The sequence below is a fragment of the Rattus rattus genome, chromosome 15 (assembly GCF_011064425.1).
Source record: "Rattus rattus isolate New Zealand chromosome 15, Rrattus_CSIRO_v1, whole genome shotgun sequence".
NCBI lineage: Eukaryota > Metazoa > Chordata > Mammalia > Rodentia > Muridae > Rattus > Rattus rattus.
In genome coordinates, this window is record NC_046168.1 from 73,899,779 (window position 1) to 73,923,574 (window position 23,796).

The 23,796-nt window shown below is 40.9% G+C and overlaps 1 protein-coding gene across 2 annotated transcripts in view; it reads right to left on the reverse strand.

Moving 5' to 3' along the window:
* Nucleotides 1-14,347: 14,347 nt before the first annotated feature.
* Slc12a2 (solute carrier family 12 member 2) overlaps nt 14,348-23,796 on the reverse strand; it is a 67,835-nt gene continuing 58,386 nt past the window's right edge. For both annotated transcript variants that reach the window (XM_032886086.1, XM_032886085.1), the window contains 5 exons: nt 22,658-22,769; nt 20,275-20,361; nt 19,237-19,372; nt 18,696-18,763; nt 14,348-17,159 (listed from right to left, as the gene is read on the reverse strand). In XM_032886086.1, coding sequence (XP_032741977.1) covers nt 17,024-17,159; nt 18,696-18,763; nt 19,237-19,372; nt 20,275-20,361; nt 22,658-22,769 — 539 coding nt within the window. In that variant the 3' untranslated portion in view covers nt 14,348-17,023. The remainder of the gene's footprint in view (nt 17,160-18,695; nt 18,764-19,236; nt 19,373-20,274; nt 20,362-22,657; nt 22,770-23,796) is intronic.

Here is a 23,796-nt window from a genome sequence, read left to right on the forward strand (position 1 = left end):
GTGGTTTTGTTCGTTTGGTTGGTTGGTTGGTTTGGTTGGTTCTGTGTTTTTTGTGACAGAATCTCACTACCTTGCTCCCGTGGCCCTGCAATTTACTGAGTAGAACAGGTCTCGAACTCACCTAGAACTGCCTGCCTCTGCTTCCTGAGCGTTGGGATTGAAGGCGTGTGCCGCCCACCGTTTGCCCACATTCTCAAAGACACTTTATGCTGGGTTTGACTGACATGGGCTAATTCTATCTGCCCATCTCAACTGTGGAATACACTAAGTCGGCTTCCCCTTCCTGCCTCTTTCTTGTCACTGCTGGTGAGAGGTTGAGCTGTCTGGTGGCGGCTTCCTCATTCTGACCTTCACGAGCTGGGAGGCAGTCTTGCTGGCATGTGGTGGCCTGTATGTGTAAATGTTTTAGAAATTAGTCGAATGGCCAAGACCAAATCTATATGTGGATGGAATTATTTTTTTTAAAGCAAAAACGCCTTGGGTTTTTCTGTGTCTAGCTTTATTTACTAAGCAATGTTAACTATGTGGTGAAAAGTTAAATGTATTTTGTGGGAGCCGAGCTACAACCTGCTTCTAGTTGAAGTTGTTAATTTAAGTTTTAGAAAAATCACATCTAGAAAAACACCCCTTGGAGGGAAAATAAAGATGCTTTTCAGGTACTATATCAGTGTTGGGGGTCTTTTCAGTGACTCCACAAAGGAAGAATGAAAGACTGATAAGTGGAAGTAAAGCTTTTGAGGTTTCCAAGTCGGGGTAATTAAGAGTCGGGCTAAAACCTGTTACTGATTGAGCTTGTAAATCAATTTCTTATTTACGGAATTATCCTCAACTAATGAATATATAGTGTTTTCTGGTTTCAGGGGGTTTGGCAAGAATAAAAGCCTAGGTGTTTACAGTAATATGTGAGTTTATTGGTGATACTTAGAGATGTGAGGGGATGGGAGGGTGTGAAGAGATGGTTTGTAAAACAAAGGCATCTGGGCATGAAGATGTGTGTTTGAGTATATGCCTGTTACACACATGTAATATTTGTGCAGATGTGCATCATGAAACTGTGCTGTCTATCAAACATGGATGAAGCAGCATCTGGTGGTTTATATGTGATTTTCTGAATATTCAGTGAAGTTCAGCTTCAGGGTAACTGACAGAATCAAAGCCTTGATAACTATGCATGTTTCTCTGTTAGTTTCTGTTTCCATGACCCGTTCATTGGTGAAAGTGCAGTGTTGAAGCTCCCCAATACTAATATGTGGGGGTCAATGTGTGATTTAAGCTCTAGCAATGTTTCTTTTAAGAATGTGATGCCCTTGCATTTGGGGAATAGATGTTCAGAGTTGAAATGTCATCTTAGTGGACTTTTCCTTTGATGAGTATGAAGTGTCCTTCCCCATCTCTTTTGATTACTTTTGGTTAAAAGTCTATTTTACTAGATATTAGAATGGCTACTCCAGCTTGTTCCTTGGGTCCATTTGCTCGGAAAACCTTTTTCTAGCCCTGCTATTCCATTTTATTCCATCAGAATGGCTAAGATAAAAAAAAAAAGCTTAAAAGACAGTACGTGCTGGCAAGGATATAGAGCAGGGGAACACTCCTCCATTGCTGCTGGGAGTGGAAACTTGTACAATCACTGTGGAAATCAGTCAGGCAGTTTCTCAGAAAATTGGAAATAGTTCTACCTCAAGATCCAGCTATACCACTCTTGGGCATATACTTGAAAGATGCTCCACCATACCCACAAGGACACTTGGTCCACTATGCTCATAGCAGTTTTATTTGTAAGAGCCCAAAACTGGAAACAACCCAGATACCCCTCAACCAAAGAATGGATACAGAAAATTATCCACTTACACATAAAGTCCATTTACACAACAGAACACTATTCAGCTGTTAAAAACAAGGACATCATGAATTTTGCAGGCAAATAGATGGGACTAGAAAATATCATCCTGAGTGAGGTAACCCAGATCCAAAAGGACATGCATGCTATGTACTCACTGATAAGTAGATATTAGCCATAAAGTACAGGATACCCACCCTACACTCCACAGACCCACTGTGTTGGTCTGCTTTAGGCAACCACAGTTTTGAGATTTCCTGGCTATAGCTTCCCTGTCAGACACTACCACACAGCAAACATCCTGGTTCTCTGGTTGTTATGGTTTTTTGCTCCCCTTTTCTGTGGTAACTTAGCCTTAGTTGTACATTTATCCTTTGGAATTGGGTACCCCATGATCAGTTGCTCTGTGCAGTTTGACCCATTATGGAATTCTGTAATGGTCTCTGTCTGTTGCAAAAAAAAAAAAAAATTAGCTCTTTTGGTTGAAGAGTGAGGGCTACATGTATTTGTGGGTCGAATGGGCATTGAGGATGCACTTAGAAATTGTGCTGCTTCAGGAAAGTAGAGGTAGCAGGTTTTCCTCTTGGTCCATGACCTCATCAGCGTCTACAGTGTGAATATCTAAATTGCTATAAAAGCATCTGTTTGCCGTAAGTGTGCCCACATTGTCAACCAATCGATACCTTTTGAAGTAGTTTACCAACAGGAACTAGGATCAGTATAAAGAGAACAAATATAAATACTCAGTGGTTGATTAATCTTGAAGTGTGCGTACCACAGAAAACTAGGATGGATCGCAGGAAGGACAGAACGATGGGTATAACCATTACTGAAAACCAGGCTAGCCTGAAACAGAGTTAGACTGGGTTTGGGTGGCAAGTCACTGCCAGTTAGAAATAACGATTTCCCAACCCGACTAAGGATTAGATTAAAATCAGAATAAAGACAGAAATATATTTGATGGAGGGAGGGCCTTAGGCAGTGAGGATAGGGATTGTTAAGTGATGCCATGTTAGGATGAACAGGAGGGCAGAAGAATGTTTATTATTTTTACTTGGGGTGCTGCCAAGTTTTGGGTTCCTAAGCCCAATGGATGTTCCTAACCTTAACAATTAGAAAGAAAAGGACAGATTGATGTATATGGAAACATTATCAGCTGTTACATACTTTAAGAAGAGTATAAGAAATGTTAAGCTTCTGTTAGAGTTAGTCTACATAAGTTAAGCCTTATTTAAACTATATATACATATATTATATACACATGTACTGTATATATCATATATGTGAGATATATGTACTGTATATCTCATATATGTGAGATATATGTTATATATATACACACAGTCTAGAGGTTAAGACCGATTACTGTTCTTACTATGACGTGTATACTTTCTCGTTGTGATTAGTACATGAGGTGAGTAGAGGGCTGGGACAAACAATGTTAAGTCCTGTTGGCGATATGGACTGGCAGACCTTCGAGATTTGCCCAGCTGTGACCAAATGACACCAGGTGTCTGTGTGTGACTCTGGAGTCTGCTGTCCCATGCCAATGATGATTAAACACAGGAGCTTGAGGGAGAATGCTAAGTGAACGCAAAGCATTCAAAGGAAAAGTGAGAAACCAAGGATCAGACAAGCTTAACCCAAGAGGAAGGACCTAAATTTTAAGGCAAAAACTGATCAAATATTGAGGTAATTTCTATTGAGACTGGGCTTATCCCAGGGTGTGCCAATTAGAGAGTCTGTGCAGATTCTTCTGGATCATCCATGGAGCTGACGGTGTGCCATGAGCTCCCTGCTCACCCTGCCCATCTCTGCCTTAGCTGTTGACTCTGGCCGTCTGCTGGCCGGTGGCACTGGCCAGCATTGACTGTAGCCAGCATTGCCACTGTTGACCTTTCAAGGCATAGTTGTTAAACTATGTCCTTTGTTCTCCCGTTTTTGTGGTCAGCTCACAGATTCATACACATTGGACTCCAACCTCATTAGATTTTAGAGAAGTATTAAATCAAGAACCTAACTTCTCGGGCCAGACACAGGGCTCAATAGTTAAGAGCTCCAGAAGACCAGAGTTCGACTCCCAGCACCCACATCAGGTGGCTCACAAGCATCTGGAACTCCATCTCCAGGGTATCCACATCCCACACATGCACATACCCACGACACCCACACATTCCCACACAACCCCATGCCCCCCCACACACAATTAAAAATAATAAATTTTTTTAAAAAGATCTGACTTCAGATAATAGAGTTGCCTTGGAATTCCCAAAGGTCAGCATCTAGAAAAGTTGAGAATATTGCTTACCAGAAAAAGACCAGTCTATGATTAAGAGTGAAGGACTTCCTTAGAGCACTCCTCTGACCCTAGTCTCACAGGAGTAGCCAAAAGGGAACCCAGGCTCACACAGATATGGAAGATAATAATGAGAAGGTGGAACAGACTGGCACAGCCAACGGTGCACTCACTTGAACAGCAGTTTTTCCTCTTGTTTATAAGTTATTGTTATTTCAATATGTAAGCCGGGAGCCGGGTGGCTGGGTGGTTCGGTCACACCACCTGTATCGGGAGCCTAGCTTTGAACTGTGGCAAGAACTCAGAATCCAGATCATATCTGTTAAAGTCTAGGTGAGACAAAACATCAAATAGAGACATTTACATCAGCCACTATAAGGTATAATGGGGAAAACATTTAGTCATCCTCGTTTGCTTGCTTCTAAAGAGCCACACTCAGAAGTGAACATCCTAAAACTTCTGCTTTCAGGTAAGTCCTGGTTGCTAGACTCCAAAACAGTAGATGACTCAGCTTCTCTCTCATATTTGGCTGAACAAGGACCATTCTTATTTAAAGCAGCCCTAACAGTAACAGGTCACAGGATCTATTCCTTTCCAGTCTCTTTTCTTCCTCCCTTTTATAGAGCGCCCCCTGCAGGTCAGGCAGGCAAATGATTCATGCCCAACCAATGCCGTGACCAAATCAGAGGGACCACACCTGCTAAGCAGGGTTCACTGATACTCTTCCTTATCTCTTCTCGGGACGACAAAGACGAGGCCCCTCTTACCACAGGTGTGCCTAACTCCCTTCACTACCAGCAACTTTTAGATTCTGATCCAGCCACAGACAAAGAACTAATCAAAGCTTTAACAATTTAATCCATAGCTGTTATTGGGGGGATTAGGAATGTATGAACCCCTAGAAAGCCTAATGAAAATGACTCTGCATGGGGAGAGAGGTGTATGAAGGAATGATGTGTAGGCCTTCATTTTAGAGAGCTGGGATGTACCAGGAATGAAGTATGATTATGTGTGGTGCTGGGCATAAACAACTTTGCCCGTGCCAGGTTAGCAGCTTAAGTAAGCTTTACTGGTAGATTCTGATGTAAGCTAGAAGGTGACAGCTTGAGAACCTTCGTTGGCCTCAGTGTATCAATACATAACACATCTGTGCTGTGTGTTTTCTGGCCCGGGTGGGGATCAACTGAGAAGTTTATGTCAATACTACTAAAATCCCAGGTGTGAGAACCCAGACAAAGGTAACCTCTGTGGATGCATCCAGGAAGCAGGCCACGGGCATAAGGTAGGCTGTGGTGCTGAGCCTGGGGTCATGTAGCTAACAGGAGATGCTGATGGAATCAGCCTTTCTTAAGGAAAGAAAGAAAGAAAGAAAGAAAGAAAGAAAGAAAGAAAGAAAGAAAGAAAGAAAGAAAGCAAGCAAGCAAGCATGCATGCATCAGGGAGTGAAATGACCTCCATTCTTTACAATTCTCTATTTTCTGGAGGAAAATGTAATTGTGAAAGCTTACATTTAAAAGAAAAGGCAAATCTTTGACTCTGTTAAGCTTCTTGGAGTGAGTGTGGCTTTCCATTCTATTACCACCAGTGCCCTTCCCTGTTCTCAAATTATCCTTGTCATCTTCTAGATACCTAGGAAGGACATGTTAGGGACTCAGAGTATTCACGGTTTAAGCAGAACAATTGTAGACTGAAAAGTAATTAGTTTCATTTCCTGCTGGGTATGATTCCCCCTGGAGTCAGGGTCCTGTGAGCTCTTTCTAGCTGTCTCTCTTAGCCCTTTCCTTCCATCCTGTCCCCATTTCTTCATTTCACCCACTCAACTTCAGGAACGCTTCCTACCAGGGACCTCCCTAGGACATATACTTGGCTGTGGAGCAAGTGATGATTTACACTATCCTTCCTGACCTCCATTCTGGTCTATCCAGACAGGTAGTAGGACTCTGCAGCCTGCTTGCGGGAGCCCCTCCTCTCACCTGACCTTTATTCCCTGGGGACTTTGCCTCTTGGTGCAGACCTAAGGTCTCCCTATCTGTTTCCCTGTCCCCCTCAGCCATTCCTCCAAGTCCTCCATCTCCATTCCTTTGTGTCACCTGTGGACTCACAAACACACTTTCTACCAGGGACTTCACAGCCACCACACTCGCCTAGAATCCAGAATGGGCAACAGCAACCCAACAAAAGATTTGCCCATATTAATAAGAAGCTGGGATAGCCACACTGAGAAGTAATCCAAACAGCACAAGTCCAGATGCCGAGATCCCAGTGCAAAACACAAACAAGAACCAGCCAAAACATGTGCATCACCCGGAAGTCAGACACTTTATTGTAATAATTGACCCAGAGAAAAGTAACTCAGCTGAAGCGCAAGACAGGGACTTCAAAATAGATGATTATTAGTATGTCCAAGAACCTTAAAGAGGATATGAATAAATGCCTTAATGAAAACCATAGAAACACAGTTGAGTGAAATAAGGAAACAATTCAAGACATGAAAGGGTAATTTAACAAAGAAATATAATTACAGAAGTAAACCAACACTGAAATAAACTAGAAATGAAAAACTTAGGATGTCAAACAAAAACCTCCGAGGTAGGTCTCACCAACAGATTAAAAAACATGGAAAAGAGAAACTCTGGTCTTAAAGACTTGAAGAAATGGGTAGCTAACTCAAAGAAAATGCTAAATCTTAAAAAAAAAAAAACAACAATCCAGTCACAATAATATCCAGGAAATCTAGATCACAATGCAAAGACCAAACCCACAAATAACAGGTAGAGTGGAAGGAGAAGAAACCCATACACAAAAAGGCACAAAAATATTTTTAACAAAATCATAGAGAAAAATTTCTCCAGTCTAAAGAAAGAGATGTTTAGTGTGTTACAAGAAGCACAGAGAACAGAACATGAGATATAAGACACAATAACCCAAATACTAAATATACAGAACAACAGCAAAAGGATACTTCAAAGCTGCAAGGGGATAAAGACCAAGTAACATAAAAGCAGGCCCACTAGATAATACCTGGCTTCTCATAGGACACTTTGAAAGCCAGAAGGGAGTGGATCTTCTGTGAGCTAATGGACCACAGATGGTAGCTCAAACTATACCCAGCAAAACTATCTGTCATAATCAATGGGAAATAAAAATATCCTACAATAAAACCAAATTTACATAATATTAACCTCGTTCCACAGAAGGCACTAGAAGGAAAACTCCAGTCTAAAGAGGCTAGCTACACCTAAAAGGACAAGAGGAGTAAATAACCTAAAAACAGAAAATCAAGAGGGAAAAAATACCCATACTGCACCAATAAAATAGCAGGAATCTGACCAAAATATCAGCAAGTATGGCTTTGGTGCAGAACTTGGTTCAAATACAATCACATGACTACATCTAACTGAAAAGAGGAATGGGCAGCTAAACATTGTACTCAGTTGAACACTGAAGCTGTCAAGTGGAAATAGATGAAAAAAACTAGAGCTTTGTAAACAGTAAACAAATCAATAAACGCTCTTTGTTAATGGCTTCCAATGTTAATTGCTTCAATTTTCTAAGGAAAATATAGACTAACGGATTTGATTAGAAAACAGGATCCCTCTCTCTTCTTGAAGAAACACATCTAAGAAACACACCTCACCAACAAGGATACACATCACCTCAGGATAACCAAGAGGTATTCCAAATGAATGGACCCAAGAAGCAAGCAGGTGTAGCTACTTTTAAATGTGACAAAATAGACTTTAAACTAAATTTTGTCAGAAGAGACCAGAAGGAAAAAAATCCACTAAGAGGACATTACAACTCTAAGCACTTATGCACCAAACACAAGGGCACCAAAACTCATAAAAGAAAGACTACTATAGTTAAAACCACTAATTGACCCTCACATAGTGATAGTGGATGAATTCAATACCTCACGCTTATCAATAAACAGGTCATCCAGACAAAAACTAAACAAAAATGATGGAGTTAAATAAACCCATAAATCAAGTGGACCTAAAGTTAGCTACAGAACATTCCACCAAATACTAAAGAATATACTTTCTCCTCAGAGACTTAAGGAATTGAGCACATATTAGGGCATAAAACAACTCCCAACAGATGTAAGAGAGCATAACACCCAGAAACCTATCTGGCCACTACGGATTAAAGCTGGATATCAATGACAATCAAGCTATACAAAGTATAGAAACCCATGGAAACCAAAGAAGTCACTGTGAAATGAAAACCGGGTCAAGACAGAAGTCAAGAAGAAAGTTGAAAACATTTTAGAATTGGATGAAAATGAAAACACAGAAAACTGTTGGAACAGAGTTAAGACAAGTTCATAGCATTAACTGTCTACATCAGAAAATGAGTGACCTTCTATTAATAATTTGACAGCATTCCAGACAGCTCTAGAATAAAAAGAAACATAAAACTTGTAGACAGGAAGAAATAACCAAACTCAGCAATAGAATCAATGAAATACAAACGAGAACCACAAAATAGAAAAAAAAAATCAATGAAACAACAAACTGGTTCTTTGGAAAAACCAAGAAGATTGTCAAACCCTCTCCCAACTAACCAAAAGATGAAGGAAGAAATCTAAATAAGCAACATTTGAAATGAATAGAGCAATATTAACAATCAAGGACATTCAGAGAATCATAAGGACATGCTTTAAAACTCTGTGTTCTAAACTAGAGAACCTTTTTATATAAATGATCTTCCAAAGTTAAATGATGACGAAATATCTCTCAACTAGAAAAAAAAGAAAAAAAAAAAAGCGCAGGGCCAGAAGGATTCTACCAGACATTCAAAGAAGTATTAATGTCAATGCACCTTAAATTACTCTATGAAAACAACTGGCAGGATACTTCCTAACTCTTTTTATAAACCCACTATTATCATGATGCCAAAACCACACAAAAGCCAGATTAACAGGAAAATTACAGACCAATTTTCCTTATAAACATAACCAATTTTCCTTATAAACATAGAAGCAAAAATTCTCAATAAAATACATGAAAAATTAAATCCAAGAACACATAATTATCTACCAAGATCAAGTTGGTTTCATCTCTGAGATGCAGGTATGGTTCAATATACGTAAATCAATAAACATTATCCACCATATAAACTGTTTGAAAGAGCGAAACCATATGATCATCTCATTAAATACAGAAAAAACATTTGACAAAACCCAATGACATACCTACATGATAAAAGTCCCAGAGAAACTAAGGACACAAAGAACATTCCTCAATATAATAAAAGTAATTTCTATAGCCCAAATGCTTGAATTACCTTAGATGCCTAGAACAAATGAAACTCAAGACGGATGACCAAAATGTGAATGATTCACTCCTTCTTTAAAAGGGGAACAAGAATACCCTTGGCAGGGAATAGAGAGGCAAAGATTAAAACAGACACAGAAGGAACACCCATTCAGAGCCTGCCCCACATGTGGCCCATACATATACAGCCATCCAATTAGACAAGATGGATGAAGCAAAGAAGTGCAGGCCAACAGGAACCGGATGTAGATCGCTTCTGAGAGACACAGCCAGAATACAGCAAATAAGAGGCGAATGCCAGCAGCAAACCACTCAACTGAGAATAGGACCCCGTTGAAGGAATCAGAGAAAGAACTGGAAGAGCTTGAAGGGGCTGAGACCCCATATGTACAACAATGCCAAGCAACCAGAGCTTCCAGGACTAAGCCACTACCTAAAGACTATACATGGACTGACCCTGGACTCTGACCTCATAGGTAGCAATGAATATCCTAGTAAGAGCACCAGTGGAAGGGGAAGCCCTGGGTCCCATAAGACTGAACCCCAGTGAACTAGGCTGTTTGGGGGAGGGCGGCAATGGGGGAGGATGGGGAGGGAACACCCATAAAAGAAGGGAGGGGAGGATTAGGGGATGTTTGCCCGAAACCGGAAAGGGAATAACACTGAAATGTATATAAGAAATACTCAAGTTAATAAAAAAAAAAGAAAAAAAGTAATTTCTAGCCAGCTTACAACCAACATCAACCAAAAATGAGAACCTCAAAGCAATTCCACTAAAATTAGAAACAAGACAAGGCTGCCTACTCTCCCCACACCCATTTGATACAGTACTTGAAGTTTTAACTAGAGGAAGAAGACAACTGAAGTTCAAGGGGCTAAGAATAGGAAAGAAACCAATTACCATTATTTACAGATGTTATGATTTTACACATAAAACATCCTAAAAACATCCATCAGGAACCCTAATAGCTGATAAATATCTTCAGCAAAGTAGTGGGATACGAAATTAACCCACAAAAACCAGTAGCCTTCCTATACACAAATGACTGATTGAGAAAGAAATCAGGAAAACAGTGCCTTTCACAATAGCCTCAAAAAGTACAATAATCTTGGGATAACTCTAAGCAAATGAAAGTCGTGCATAATAAAAAGTGTAAGATGTTAAAGGAAGAAGTCAAAGATAACAGAAGATGGCAAGACCTTCCACGCTTATTGGTAGGTTAGTAGGATTAATAGGTGGTGGGGGAGGGGCGGAAGATGATGGCCATTCTATCAAAAGCAATCTACAGATTCAATGCAATCCCCATCAAAATTACAACACAATTCTTTACAAAAAAAAAAAAAAGTAAAAATCTTTAACTTTACATGGTAGCACATACAGGATAGCTAAAGCAATCTTGAATAATAAAAGAACGTACCCTCAGCTGTTGACCCACACACATTGGAATTCCACATGAACTCATGGACTGTGAGTAACCAACCCCTGACCTAGTTCAAAAGACTGAGGCTTTCCTCATTTTCTACCCCCAACTCTCTCCCCCATATGTGTTCCTGGCCAGTTCCCCCCCCCCCCACTTTTGACTCTTAGCTACATTTTCCAAATCTTATTTTGGACTTGTTCTGCCACTGTAGCGACTAGACTAGCCTCCACTCTCTGCCCCTCCCCCATGTCACAGCGAGAGCTAACAGAGCTGCCTTTCAGAAAGCAGTGCTTGCCCTGAGCTCTCTGCTTCCCCTGCCTGCCAGCCCAGGCCCAACCCAGGGTCCCCTGAGGGCCAAAAAGCTAGATCCTTACTTGCCCTCTCACTACTGTTGCTGGGCTAGAAACACTGATGGCCACAAATCTATGGGGGCACTGCTGCGGGCTGCTGTGGCTAGTGACAGGGCCTGGTGCCTAGGAGCAGACGCAGCTCCTATCATCCCTTCAGGGTCTCTGGAGCTTCAAGCCTTAGCTCAACCGAATACCAGGCTACCTTTCACAGTCTACTTCCCCACAGAAGAATTGTTGAGAGTATATTTATGCCATGAAGTAACATCTACGGTGTAAGGAATGAGTTACATCTTGTTAAGTAGGTGGCCAAAGGAGTCCAAGGAACCCCCAAACCACATGCTATTCTCAGAACTATTAACTGCTCTCCAGAACCTGAATGGGAAGGCCCTATCGCTGAAACACCTATCTGTGTGTGTTATCAATATCGACCAATGCTAATCAATACGGCCCAGCTAGCAAACACTGAGACCCACATCAGCAACCTGCCTGCAAGATGCACTAGTGTAATAATGGCAAAAGCATTATGGAGTGATCGATCGCTTTTGGTTGGCTGGATTTTAGGCCCACTCAGTGAGATGAAATCTATACCTTGACACTCCTAAAGCGGCCACAAACCCGAGATTAGATAGGTCACGAGCCTAGGGGAAAACCTAATATATTACTTTGCTAAAGGAACACAGCAATACAGTGACTAATGACATATGTCTCCCTCAACCCTCATCAGTTAAGTGTCCCGTTTTGCAATAGATGGGAAATAACAGAGAAACTTCTTACCATGAATGCTAAGTCACAGAGACCCACTACTGGGACAAAGGGCAGAGAATGAAGACTTTGGAATACTCAGCCCTAAATGAATGCCTTCATCAAACCCTACCCCTCAGGGCTCAGGAATCTATGCAGAATGGAGCAGGGAGATTTTAAGAGCCAGCGGTGATGGATGAGTCCAAAGAAGCAGAATCTTGCAAATACAACTGGTGCACAAATGAATTTAGAGAGACGGTGCTGGCACGCACAAACTCTGTGTAGGTTCAAGCCAGATGGGGTCCCAGCACTAAGAAGGAAAAGTAGACACGAGGTCCCATCCCTAACAAAGAAGTTATTTGCAATTGATACCTGGACAAAGGGAGAAACAGTTTCCTCCAATAGATCACCGTATTCCAGCCACACTCCAGAGCAGCCCCCAGCCCAACAGCTGCCCAACATAAAGCAAACTCTGGAGTGCGTGTGTGTGTGTGTGTGTGTGTGTGTGTGTGTGTGTGTGTGGTGCGCGCGCGCGTGCATATGTGTGGGTCTGTCTGTGTGAGTGCATGTGTGCCTGTGTCTATGGGTGTGTGTGTGTACTTTTTGTTTCAGTTTACTTGTTATTTGTCTTGCTAGTCTGTTGCTTGTTTTGATGTTTATTTTTAATGGATATTTTTGTTTTGAAAGAAAATAATGTTGGGAAAGAGCAAAAAACAAAATACTAAAAAGAACAAAGAATCTGGCCTTATTGGTTATACAACAGTGGTTTTCAACCTTTTTAATGCTGTGACACTTTAATACAGTTCCTTGTGTTGTGCTGACCCCAACCATAAAAACATTTCCATCACTAATTCAGCAGGATAATTTTGCTACTATTATGAGTTGTAACTGTCCAACACACAGGACCCAAAGGGGTTGCAACCCACAGGCTGAGAACTGCTCCCCTAAACATTGCTCAACTGGGTTACTGCTTTTACAATTGGTGTCACTGGGTTTAAAATGTGAAAAAGCAAGCACACCTCCTATCGTCCTCCACGCAGCTCGGTAAATATGAAAACACCGCCTTTTTAACTTTAACGTTATCTCTGCATATGTCTGTTATCGGAGATGAGAAAGTTGAATCTACACTAGCCTATGAAATGTTTTTCTTTAGGCTAAATTACGTCTTCTTCCACATCAAAATCTTGACAATTTTCTAACAAAAGCTTTAGCAATATTTTGATAGGATTTTACTGAGAAATGGGTCAGGCTTTTAATTCAAGGATCACTCACCCTATTTCGTGGATAGCTGGGAAATGGGACCCTGGTCCAAAAGGACAGCAGCCTGAGGTAAACCTATACGCCAAGGAGGCGGCAAATCCCCATCTTCTCTAGAACGACGATTCTGAAGTCTTATTTTGCCACCAGACTTATAAAAACAATTAGACTGACTCATAAGCCACCGGTAGCATATCTTGTCAATCTACTGTCTGAACTACCTGAACAAGTCAGAATTAGTGCATTTGAGGACCGCACTGCCTTCACCATGGGTTACTCCAGGCTCTAATGTCCTCCTGGTATAAATTAACAAGTGCGTATCAACTGTAACTTCCCCTCAGCAGAAAAGAGTAACCCTACTGGTTTCTGTTTAAAATTAAAATATCATAGCGACTTTTTTTTTTTTTTTTGGTTCTTTTTTTCAGAGCTGGGGACCAAACCCAGGGCCTTGCGCTTCCTAGGCAAGCGCTCTACCACTGAGCTAAATCCCCAACCCCTCATAGCGACTTTTGAATCCTTATTAGACTCTCAAAGATCTGGGTAAAGGGACACAGACAGGAGCGTACTTGGAAATAAACAAAGATCAAGTGGATGCTCATACTTGGTCTCAGATCTTTGATGCGACCTGGAACAAGCATCTGTCTGCAGCTGGAATGTGAATGTTAGGCAGCCTTGAAGGACAGAGGGGGAGGAGAGTTTGCACGGCCTGCTCTGTCTTCAGATGTCTCACTGAAGAGCAGTGAAGGCACAAATTCCGGCTTTTGGCCAATGTCCTTAGCAACCTTCATCACCTTAGCAAACTATGGAACTGCTCTAAGTTGCTTTCTTAAGAGTAAAGGCACATGTGACACACTGAAGGGTCCACATGAGCAAGGGAAAAGGCTTTGTAAAACTGCAAATCAGCTTACCAAAATAAACAAAAAAATCCCTGGAGCAAAAAGCATCAACTTAAACTCAAGGAACATGACTCCCTTTAATCGTTTAGTTTCCCGAGGAGTCTGGCCCCAAACTGGGGATTAGAAAAGCTACAGCAGTGTAAGGGCAGCCATGCTGTGCTGTGCTCACTCCACTTCCCCAAGGCCACCTCAGACACAGACACCGAGGGAGTGTTAGTCACTTGAGTGACATGAAATCACAGGGCTGGCAAAGACAGGTAAAAGCAAGAGTAGATATTAAAGTTTTAATGATTCCACTTCCTTTATTGCAGTAACCTCTGTACGGAGCAGCAACTGCAATACTTGGGGTTAAAACATTACAAAAGCATTTGGGACAGGTACAGTACAGTATTATCAAAATATTACATTTTCAAACTTAGCAGATCATCACCGGAGCTCAACTCTTTAAATTATTTCCATAGTCTTAAAAAAACAAAACAAAACAAACCACACACACGTCAGGAAGCCATATGAGAAGACTGAAGGAAAACAAAGCACGAAGGAAAAGATGAGACAAATGAATATCTGATTTAGTGAACTGTTAATCATCAACGACGTTCTCTTTGAACGCACTCAAGTTTTTAACTTATCCCAAGAACAAGCTCAAATGCCACTGCGTATTTTTAAGTTATTATCAATGATTAGGACTAAAACATAATTTGGCATCAAAATAATCAAAACAGCGTAAAATGAAAACAGCTTTAATACTAGCTAGATGTCTAAGAATTAACCGTTGAGAAGTTTTGTTTTATAGTACTACTGCAATCTTGAGAACGTCTGGCCTGGCAGCTCGTGTTAGCTGACGACGGAAGGTGGTTTTCAAGAGTAGAGAGCTGCTGCTGCATCACTTCACAAACAGTGTCGCCACCCTCCCTGTTAGGTGCGTTGAGATCCATTTTATGTACTTTGAACACACACGTATGATGTATGACATTTAGTTTCTGTAGTACAGATCACAATGAAGTTTCCTGAATGGGGGAAAACCTTTAAAAATAAAAGGCAAGTCTAGCTGTGTACATTTCAAGATAGCAGCATTCAGCCCATGCCCTAGTATCCATTCAGAAGATCCACACATGATATGGTTTGCTAATATGATTCTTCTATACTGCCCTAAACTCTGCAAAATTTACAATAAATGGAACAATATTATATTATAATGTAAGAAGAACTTGGAAAAAAAATCACTTAACCTTGTTTTCTTTAATATTCTGAGTGGAAACGAGAAGATATCCAGCTGGTATTAACGCAGTCTGTTTTCATGGAGCACAAGCACTACACTACTGAAATGCTTTTCTGACATTTCCCTTAAGATGATGAAAGTCTGCGTTATGTTCTCCACTGAAACTTACAGATCATCTTCTTTACCTAACTGGATAACTGTACAAAGCTACACGATGTTCTTCCAATTGTCTTTGTCCTCCATGAAATCTGTAATGTCTTGATCTGACTTGAATGCTTACTTAAAAAAGAAAAGAAAAAACTAAAACAACAACAACAAAAAATCTGTAACCTACCAAATCATGATCACTTTAAAATCTGAAACACTGGCAACATAAATTTCATTACATATACACATATGCACCTGTGTATGCAAAACATACACACAGACAGACATGTGGACATGAATCCCTTGAAATGTTTAGAAGATCCTTCCTTGAACTGAGACACTTCACATTAACGACTGTGTATAAAGCGTTCAGGACAGCGCATGTGTGCACGCTCGCTGTCAAGTGCACTTGCAGGCGACAAGGTCAAATGCACAAACTGGCAGTTTTCTTTAACGCAAGTTTTAAAGTATTAAGAATGGATTAAATTTCAATGTTCGGAATAATCTGTTCAAACCTGAGTGTATTAAGACTAAATGTACTTGATACTTGAATAAATTAAGCCTAAAACCATTTCACTAAGAAAACAGTGGTCCATTTAACCATTGATAACATTGTAATCTTTCTTTTTAAATAAAGGATGGCATAGGATAGTGAAATCCCCATAGTATTTATTGAAATGCTCTAGTAAATGGCAATGCTTTGTCTAAATTTCCTCGAAAAATAACAGTTAGCATGTCTTAAAAGTCCCTCGCATTTGAGAGGAAATTCTAAATTAAAAGAGACCTTTTAAAAACAATACAAATGACCTCAAGGTTTTGCTTTAAAAAAAATGTGATTTTTTTTTTTTTATGTTATAAATGAAGTACTGGGTAGATCGTCAGTCATCTCTACGATTTAAAAGAAATAATAGATAACTCTAATTGAGAGATAGAAACGGTGTTCGGGCCTCTCTTCCCTAGCTCTAAGTATCTATTCATATAAACCTAACCTTGGGCTCCATTTTTGGATACTTTCTCCACATATTTTATTAGCTTGTCCTACCATCTTCAGTATCCAACAAATGCTTTTACAAAAGTAATACGAAACACACAGCTCTCAACACTAACTGGTCAATGGGAGGAGACAAGCAGTGTCCACTTAGGATGACAGAGATTAGAAGTAAAAATAATGTCTGAAGGCAGAGTTTAACATTCTATAAATGTACAAAAGACGATAGATCTATGGATGAAATTTGGTTAATTTCAGAAGGCACCTCAAGGCTAAAGGCTTATGTACTCCTTTCAGCAATCAAAAATAACTCACTCTTATTGCTGTCAAGTAGCAAAGGAAAACTTTACTCTCAAGAACTTCAGTCCAACAAGGAAGAATCAGCAGTCATAAGACTGAGATCTGGAGTAGACTAAAACCAAAGTCTCCACAGATCTATCAGTGGAGCAACGTGTCCATGTGCTTTCAAAGAATGAAGTAGTGAAACAAAGACCCAGTTCGCCACTGTGATGCTGCGGTGTTGCTGACGATCCAGTCACTCTGACTAGGCACTGAAGTACCATTCTTAGAGGGAGTCCATGGGGCAGGACAGTTAAGAGTAGAAGGTAAGGACGCTCTGATGATTCCCACGAACCAGCAGGATTGGTGGCAGGTCCTTAGACAGAGCTTCTAACCAAGCCATGTACAGCGCGCTGGACACAGCACCCTTCCGGGCAACTGGAAGACTCCTAGGATCAGAATGAGAGAAACACTGAGGAATGCAATTATTAATTAGGTCCCATCCCTGTGGTAAGATATTTCTGATTGAAGGGATTTCTGTATAAATATATCAGTGACTTCTTACATATTCTCATTTCACTGTCCCCAGGTTTCAAAAGATTTTCAAACATCTGTCTATAAGATTAGGAATTATTTGAACTTCAATACCTATAATTCATGTTTAATATGAATTTCAAACTTTGCCTTCACTAAGGATTCTTAGAAGAAAAATATATAACTCAGAAAATGAAAATTAAGATGAAAGGTGAATTTACCTTTTCTTGTGAATCTTAATTTCTATTTATAGAGTATGGAAGTGACTTTTTGACCAATAAGAATTCATTCTAAATTTCTATGGTTTACTGTCTTTCATTATGGAAATCTACCTACCAACAGCACAAATTGAAAATGTGCTAGGTTACCGTAACAGTTTAGTGTCATAGAGTTTTATCATTTGTCTTGGTTTCTAGGTGCCCAAGTTTCTCTTTTCTATTAAGGAACACAGGATTTAGAGCTGAAGAAATCCAGGTTTAAGTTATCTCTACTTAACACAGTTCAGTAGAGAAACAGAGGCTCAAGTAGGCACCGACGCTTATATCTAATTCAAAGACAGCTGCGAGGGAAACATGGGGCAGGTTCAGACATGAACTGCCATCCCAAGTTAACCATCGAAATAACTATCTTTACGAGAAACTTGTCTGGGATTCAAATTCTACTGTGAGAGCCTTTCCTGTGCCACTCATGCCTGTGGCTCTGCCAGGAAATCAAATAGACATACGAGTTCAGAAAACATCAAAAATGTACTTCGATTAATACAAAGGTATAGTGCATCTCTTGCCCACGAGTAAACTGCCAGATCCCTATTGTGAAACAACCACATTTGAAAGTTTGAGGTTTCCCTTTTATAGATAATGTCCTTCTGATCAACTCCAAGTACTCAGTAGCCAGGCCTTGCAGACTGAAAAGCAAAGGCAGCACTTGGGAGGCAAAGACTCAGGATCAAGATCAGGCTGAAGTATAGAATAAAAGCAACCATAACGGACCATCGGGAACCAGCACACTGAGCGGATCTAAGGCCTGGGCTACAAGAGGGAAATCGTGCCTGGTGCTGTGAACAGGGTTAGAGCTCAAGGCTCGGGATGTCAGTGGCCCTAGTGGGTAACCTGCTTCTAATGTAGTCAAACTGCCTTCTACGTATGTTTACACTCACAGTTGGTGCTGGCCTCAGCTTTGGTCACCGGTCTTTGTAGAGGGCAGTGGCTAATGCAGACTCACAATTTATCAAAGTGCCTAGTGAGTGACTGAGTTCTCAGGCATAAATGTTATCTTTTATCACACGTGTGCCCTCTACTCTCCATCCAGAATGGTATAAATACAATACTCAATATATGAAAATCTAAGAACCTTCTAAAAACCATTAAGTAATTAATCATAGCAAAAACAGAGAGACAGATACACAAATGCACTTTTATAAATAGCCTACAGCTTGTTCCAATAATACTTACATGACAATAATATTAGCTGTGCTTGAATGCTCCTTTAATAATTCATTTAACCTGATCTGCCGATATGTCTGAAATGAAAAATGACAGAATCATTCCTAAATACTCTGCAATTAGAATTGTGAACAGTGTAAGTATAAGGCAGACTATAACAGTGTACAGTGTGCGAGTCCATGTAGCTTTGGACCAGACCTTTAGCACTGCCAAAGACGGAGACAGAGAAGGAAGAAAAAGAGGAGGAAGAAGCAGAGGCAGAAGAAGAGGCGGCAGCATCGGAGGAGGAGGAGGAAGAAGAGGAAGAGGAGGAAGAAGAGGAAAGCAGCAGCAGCAGGTGCTACCATGGTTTGTAAAAACAAACAGCAAAAACAAAATAAAGTTTGTGTAATAAAATAACATTTAGAAACGTATTGGGTGCTGCTTCCCACATTCGTATTTAAATGGCCTTAATGGAAGCCGACTTTACGTAGCTGTACTAAGTCTCAGTGCTTGGTGTTTACAGCATCAGCAAGTGTACTAGGGTCAGGTGGGAGTGATGGACGCGTGCCTTGGTCTTGTAGAGCTCCAGCTCGTTGTCTGTGATGCGCCAGGGCTCGTCCTCTTTCATTTTGTCTGCAATGTCCTGCTCTTTATCATCCTCGTGAAGTCTGTATGGCTCAATCATGTCATCAAAAGCGACGATGCTTTAAAGAGTACAGAGATGCCAACAAGCTTATTTTCAATTATGTATCAAGGACATACTACATAGTGAACAATAACTTGTAACAATCTTTATAATTGAGGTAGAAACAGCAACCCCCACTCTCTCACTGAGTGGACTTAGCTCTTGCCTGTGTCAGTCCCTCAACCTAGACAGCGTCACATTAGCCAGAATGATTCCTGATTGATGTCAAATACAACTTTACTCAAACAGTGAATCATTTCCCTATCAATGGAAAACATAATTTTTTTTCTTTTTTTTTTTGGTTCTTTTTTTCGGAGCTGGAGACCGAACCCAGGGCCTTGCGCTCGCTAGGCAAGCGCTCTACCACTGAGCTAAATCCCCAACCCCGGAAAACATAATTCTTATCCCAGCCCTGTACCTTATTCAACATATGACTAAAAAAAACTACAATTATATCTAACAAAATATGCAGACAGTAACTGCCTCTCTGTGCCACTTTACAGGAAGAGAATCCGGGGAGTAGGAACTCTGAATAAAAGACTCTGACAACAGTGATTACAGGGAACCGCTCAGACCTTCACAGTGACGTAACGGATGGAAGCAATCACATGACAAGCTGGGATCGAACGCTTTCACAGACTGTGCGCAGGAAGTACCTGAAACTTAAACCTATCTGAACTTCTGTGGCACTAACAATTTTCAGAAAGCATGGAGAAGTGCAATCCCCTCTGAAAACCAATCACTCCTGAAAGCTTCGTCCTGAAAGCTTCCTCCAGTCTCAGTGGCAAACAGATCACCACACGGTTTCAGTGTAACTGGGGACAGGGAAAAGGCCCAGGTGATCACTTCAAGTCAATATCTGTAACTGCACAGGCCATAGGACCTGGAAATTTGTATAGAATAATTTATGCAGCAACTTACTTTTCCTTTTTTGGTTTGGTGTTGATGTCTCCTAGGACCATGATATCGGAGAAGTCTATTCGGAATTTACTGAGTAAAGTAGCCATCCTATGAGAAGAAGAAGAGCGTCAGACGTGGAAAGGGTGCTCACAGGCATTCTCGATCCCTGCATATATGGGAAGATGACTCGGACGGAAAGTCTATCAGCTGCTGCACGAATTTCCTGAACTAGCTCCTACTCTCCATTAAAAAAGAAACCATTGAAATTGCCCAAGTAGAGACGACTGTAGTCTGTCTATCTTCCTGCTTACTGTATGTGGCGGTCAATCTTCACTGCGTTTGGAATCACTTAGGAGACAAACTTTTGGCTGTGCCACGAAGTAAGTTTCCAGAAAAGCTGAGCAGCTATGCTTCTGCTTCCTGGCTTTAGACACATTTGACCAGCCAGCACACCGTGAACTATGAACTAATATGAACTATACCCTCGAACTGTGAGCCCTCCCTCTGCTCAAGGTGTCTTTGAGGCAGCTCATGGCAATGAGAAAGTAACTAATACAGCGCCTAACTGTGCATGAGCAAAGGCTGTCTGTAATGAAATGAGACAGCTTAAAAATGAATTTAAGTCAAAGCATACTAGAAACATATATTTAATAACAAGAAAGCCTCTTTTAAGTTACTTTTGGGTTATTACTTTTTAGATTTATCTTAAAATAGCTTAAGGCACAAATAAAACTTTCAAAGTCATCTTGAAGATTCAGTTCATAAAAGGGGGAAAAAGCTCATGGATGGATTTGTCTTTGGTGATGGTCAGGGAAAGTATACCAATCCTGCCAACATTTGGTAAATAAAGACCCAGGTCTGGGTCAGGAGTCATGAAATACTACGAGTTATAACAGAAACCTGAAGCACCCAAGGAAAGCAGTCAACAAAACAAGACCCAGTGTCTAACAAGCGTCACAAAGGGAGGTGTGACAAGTGTTCCCTCCACGATTCACTGCTGAAGTGCAAATCCCTAACTGGATTCTAGTACATCCTAACTACAGTCTGCTAAGTGTTACAGAGCCTAGAGGACTAAAATTTAAGAAAAGTGATATAAGTGGTCTCAACTGTTAGTTAATTCAGGAAAGAAATGTGCTGGAGAGAGAAGGGGGAGAGAGTCAGACCTAGTGCTGAGAATTGAGCTGAGTTCAAAACAAGGAAGCACTTTGTTGGGTAACAGTTTCCTCCCAGCTTGATACACTCTATCTTGCAGAGAAGGGTTACCTTAAGCAGGAAGGGAACCCAAAATAGCTTCAGGAAGTTCCTGAAACTGACATATTATATTCACTGGGTTTGTCCCACCCAGAGGAAACAACAGAGCTGCTGAGAGTCACTCTCAGACAAGCCAAACTGCAAAGACTCTGAGCTGTTTGGAAGCAGGAACCAGCCAAGCTGCTAGGATGAATCAGGTTTAGACCCGAGTTTCCTGCAAAAGGCACAAGGCCACTCTTCAACCTGTTGAGCTGCCTGCGGGCTGTGTAGTGCCCTAGGTTTCACAGCTTCTGTAATCTGTCACCCATGCTGGGGTGGGCTTTGAATGCAGCTGTCTTTGAATCACTTCTGCTCCTGCAAGTAACCTCTCATCTATAATCCTGTAAGTAACCCCAATAAAACCCATCGGTTCACCAAGTTGGACTTTGGTAGTGTCTCTATGGTCATGTAACATGCTCCCTCCTTATCTGGAGTATGTGGTATTGTATCTCCCAGGAAAAGTCTTGTTGTACAACACATTTGCATAGATGAATGAGGCAAATGAAGAGATATGTACACAAGAGATAAAACAAGTAGACCAAAATGCCCAAAATCCCCAAATTGAGGACAGCGTGAAGGGACATACTTCGAGTGGGGACAAGATGGAAAAGGACGAGACCATCAGAACCCCACTGTCACGCTGCAGCACTCACGCTGTCTAGAATGTTTACTGGGCTGTGGGAAGATCAGTCAAAACCCTCAGACTTTCTACATAAGACTGGGAGCAATGTGGGCAGTACCGTATGGAACAAAGTAAGGAGAGACGCGCCGGAAACCATTCATGGCAGTGCAGAACAGCACGCAGATGAAACTGTGCTGAACTCCTGGCGTCTCCAAGTCCACACAATCACTCCATATATAAAAAGACAATGCCCATGCACTCTCTTAGGTATTAGTAAAGACTTCCTAGAATGCAATGTTTAAAATATAACATACAGAAGAGTATGTATTTATAACTTAAACATGGAGGTGAAATTAAAGAGAATGAGGTTCTATTTAATGAGACTTTTGCAGTATGGTTAATACTTCAGGGCCCATGTAGTTTTTATTTTATCAAATCTCTATTATGATAGGGCTAGCTGAATAATGTTCTCCCAACTTAAAACAAACTTACGCTCTCCGGTCATGGTCTATTCTGTTTATCTTTCCACCAATGAATACTCGGATCTTACAATCTTTCCACTTTTTCTTGGTTGTCAGAAGATAGGGTATCAACAAGGTCAAACCTGAATTATAAAAATATAGTTAAGTCCTTTTTTAAATGCTAACACTGAAAACAAAAGAATTTAGTTTCAACTTGGTCTCAAAAAAACTACAATTCAAAGTAAAATTCTTCTTCTGTCTTCCCTTGACAATTCTGTGAGGGAGGGAGGTCTAAGAGTTGAGGTCCAGTCCAAGAGTTGCAGTTCTATACGTAAGCGATTAAGTCAGAGGATGGCCTAGGCAGTCAGAAAGGAAGCTGCATATGGAAAGGGAAAGGGAATGGACACAGCCTAGAAGGAGCACACTTCACACTGAAATGAGAGAGGAAAGAGAACAGGGAGATTGGAGCTGGCTTTAAAGGTCTATACAGTACACACACATTAGAAATTCTCCCAGCTCTGTCCACTGAGGATCCTGGTAACAAAGTATCATCTAAGAAGCCAGCATAGCTTCTTCTAAACACTACTCTTGACTAGAAGGAACCAAGAGTTCTTGGATAAAAGGACTTTTCCAGGACAAGGAAGGGACAAGCTCAGTATGCCATCTTGTTTCAGGAAGGGACTCCCAAACTGTGTGCCTTTTGACAAGTGAACACATTAAGTCATCCTAGCGAAGCGAGGGAAGATCCTGCTGGCTAGATGTGGACAATCTGAACCAAACGAATGATGAAACACGTCAGATCCTTCTGGATAACGTAAGAATCAATGACTGAAAACGAAGAGGCAGGCTCTTCGTTACAATGAACCAGCCAGGTGATGAGGAAGGATTGATGGGAGTGAAAATGTAAGAGTCACGAGACATGACAAGAACGGTCTATTTGCAGAACCTCCAAGAAGCCCTACCAGCACATCTGTAATCATGAAGAGGGGTAAGCAACTATTCAGTGGATATGCCTGAAAAAATACGCTTTACTCAACATGACACTCTTGGTGAGACAGACAGAAAAGCACAGTACCACTTCTCTGCTATTTCTATCACAGATTCATAACCTGAAACTGTGACTGATCTGTGATTTGTGCATTCCAATTCAGTGACATTCCATAAGCTGGA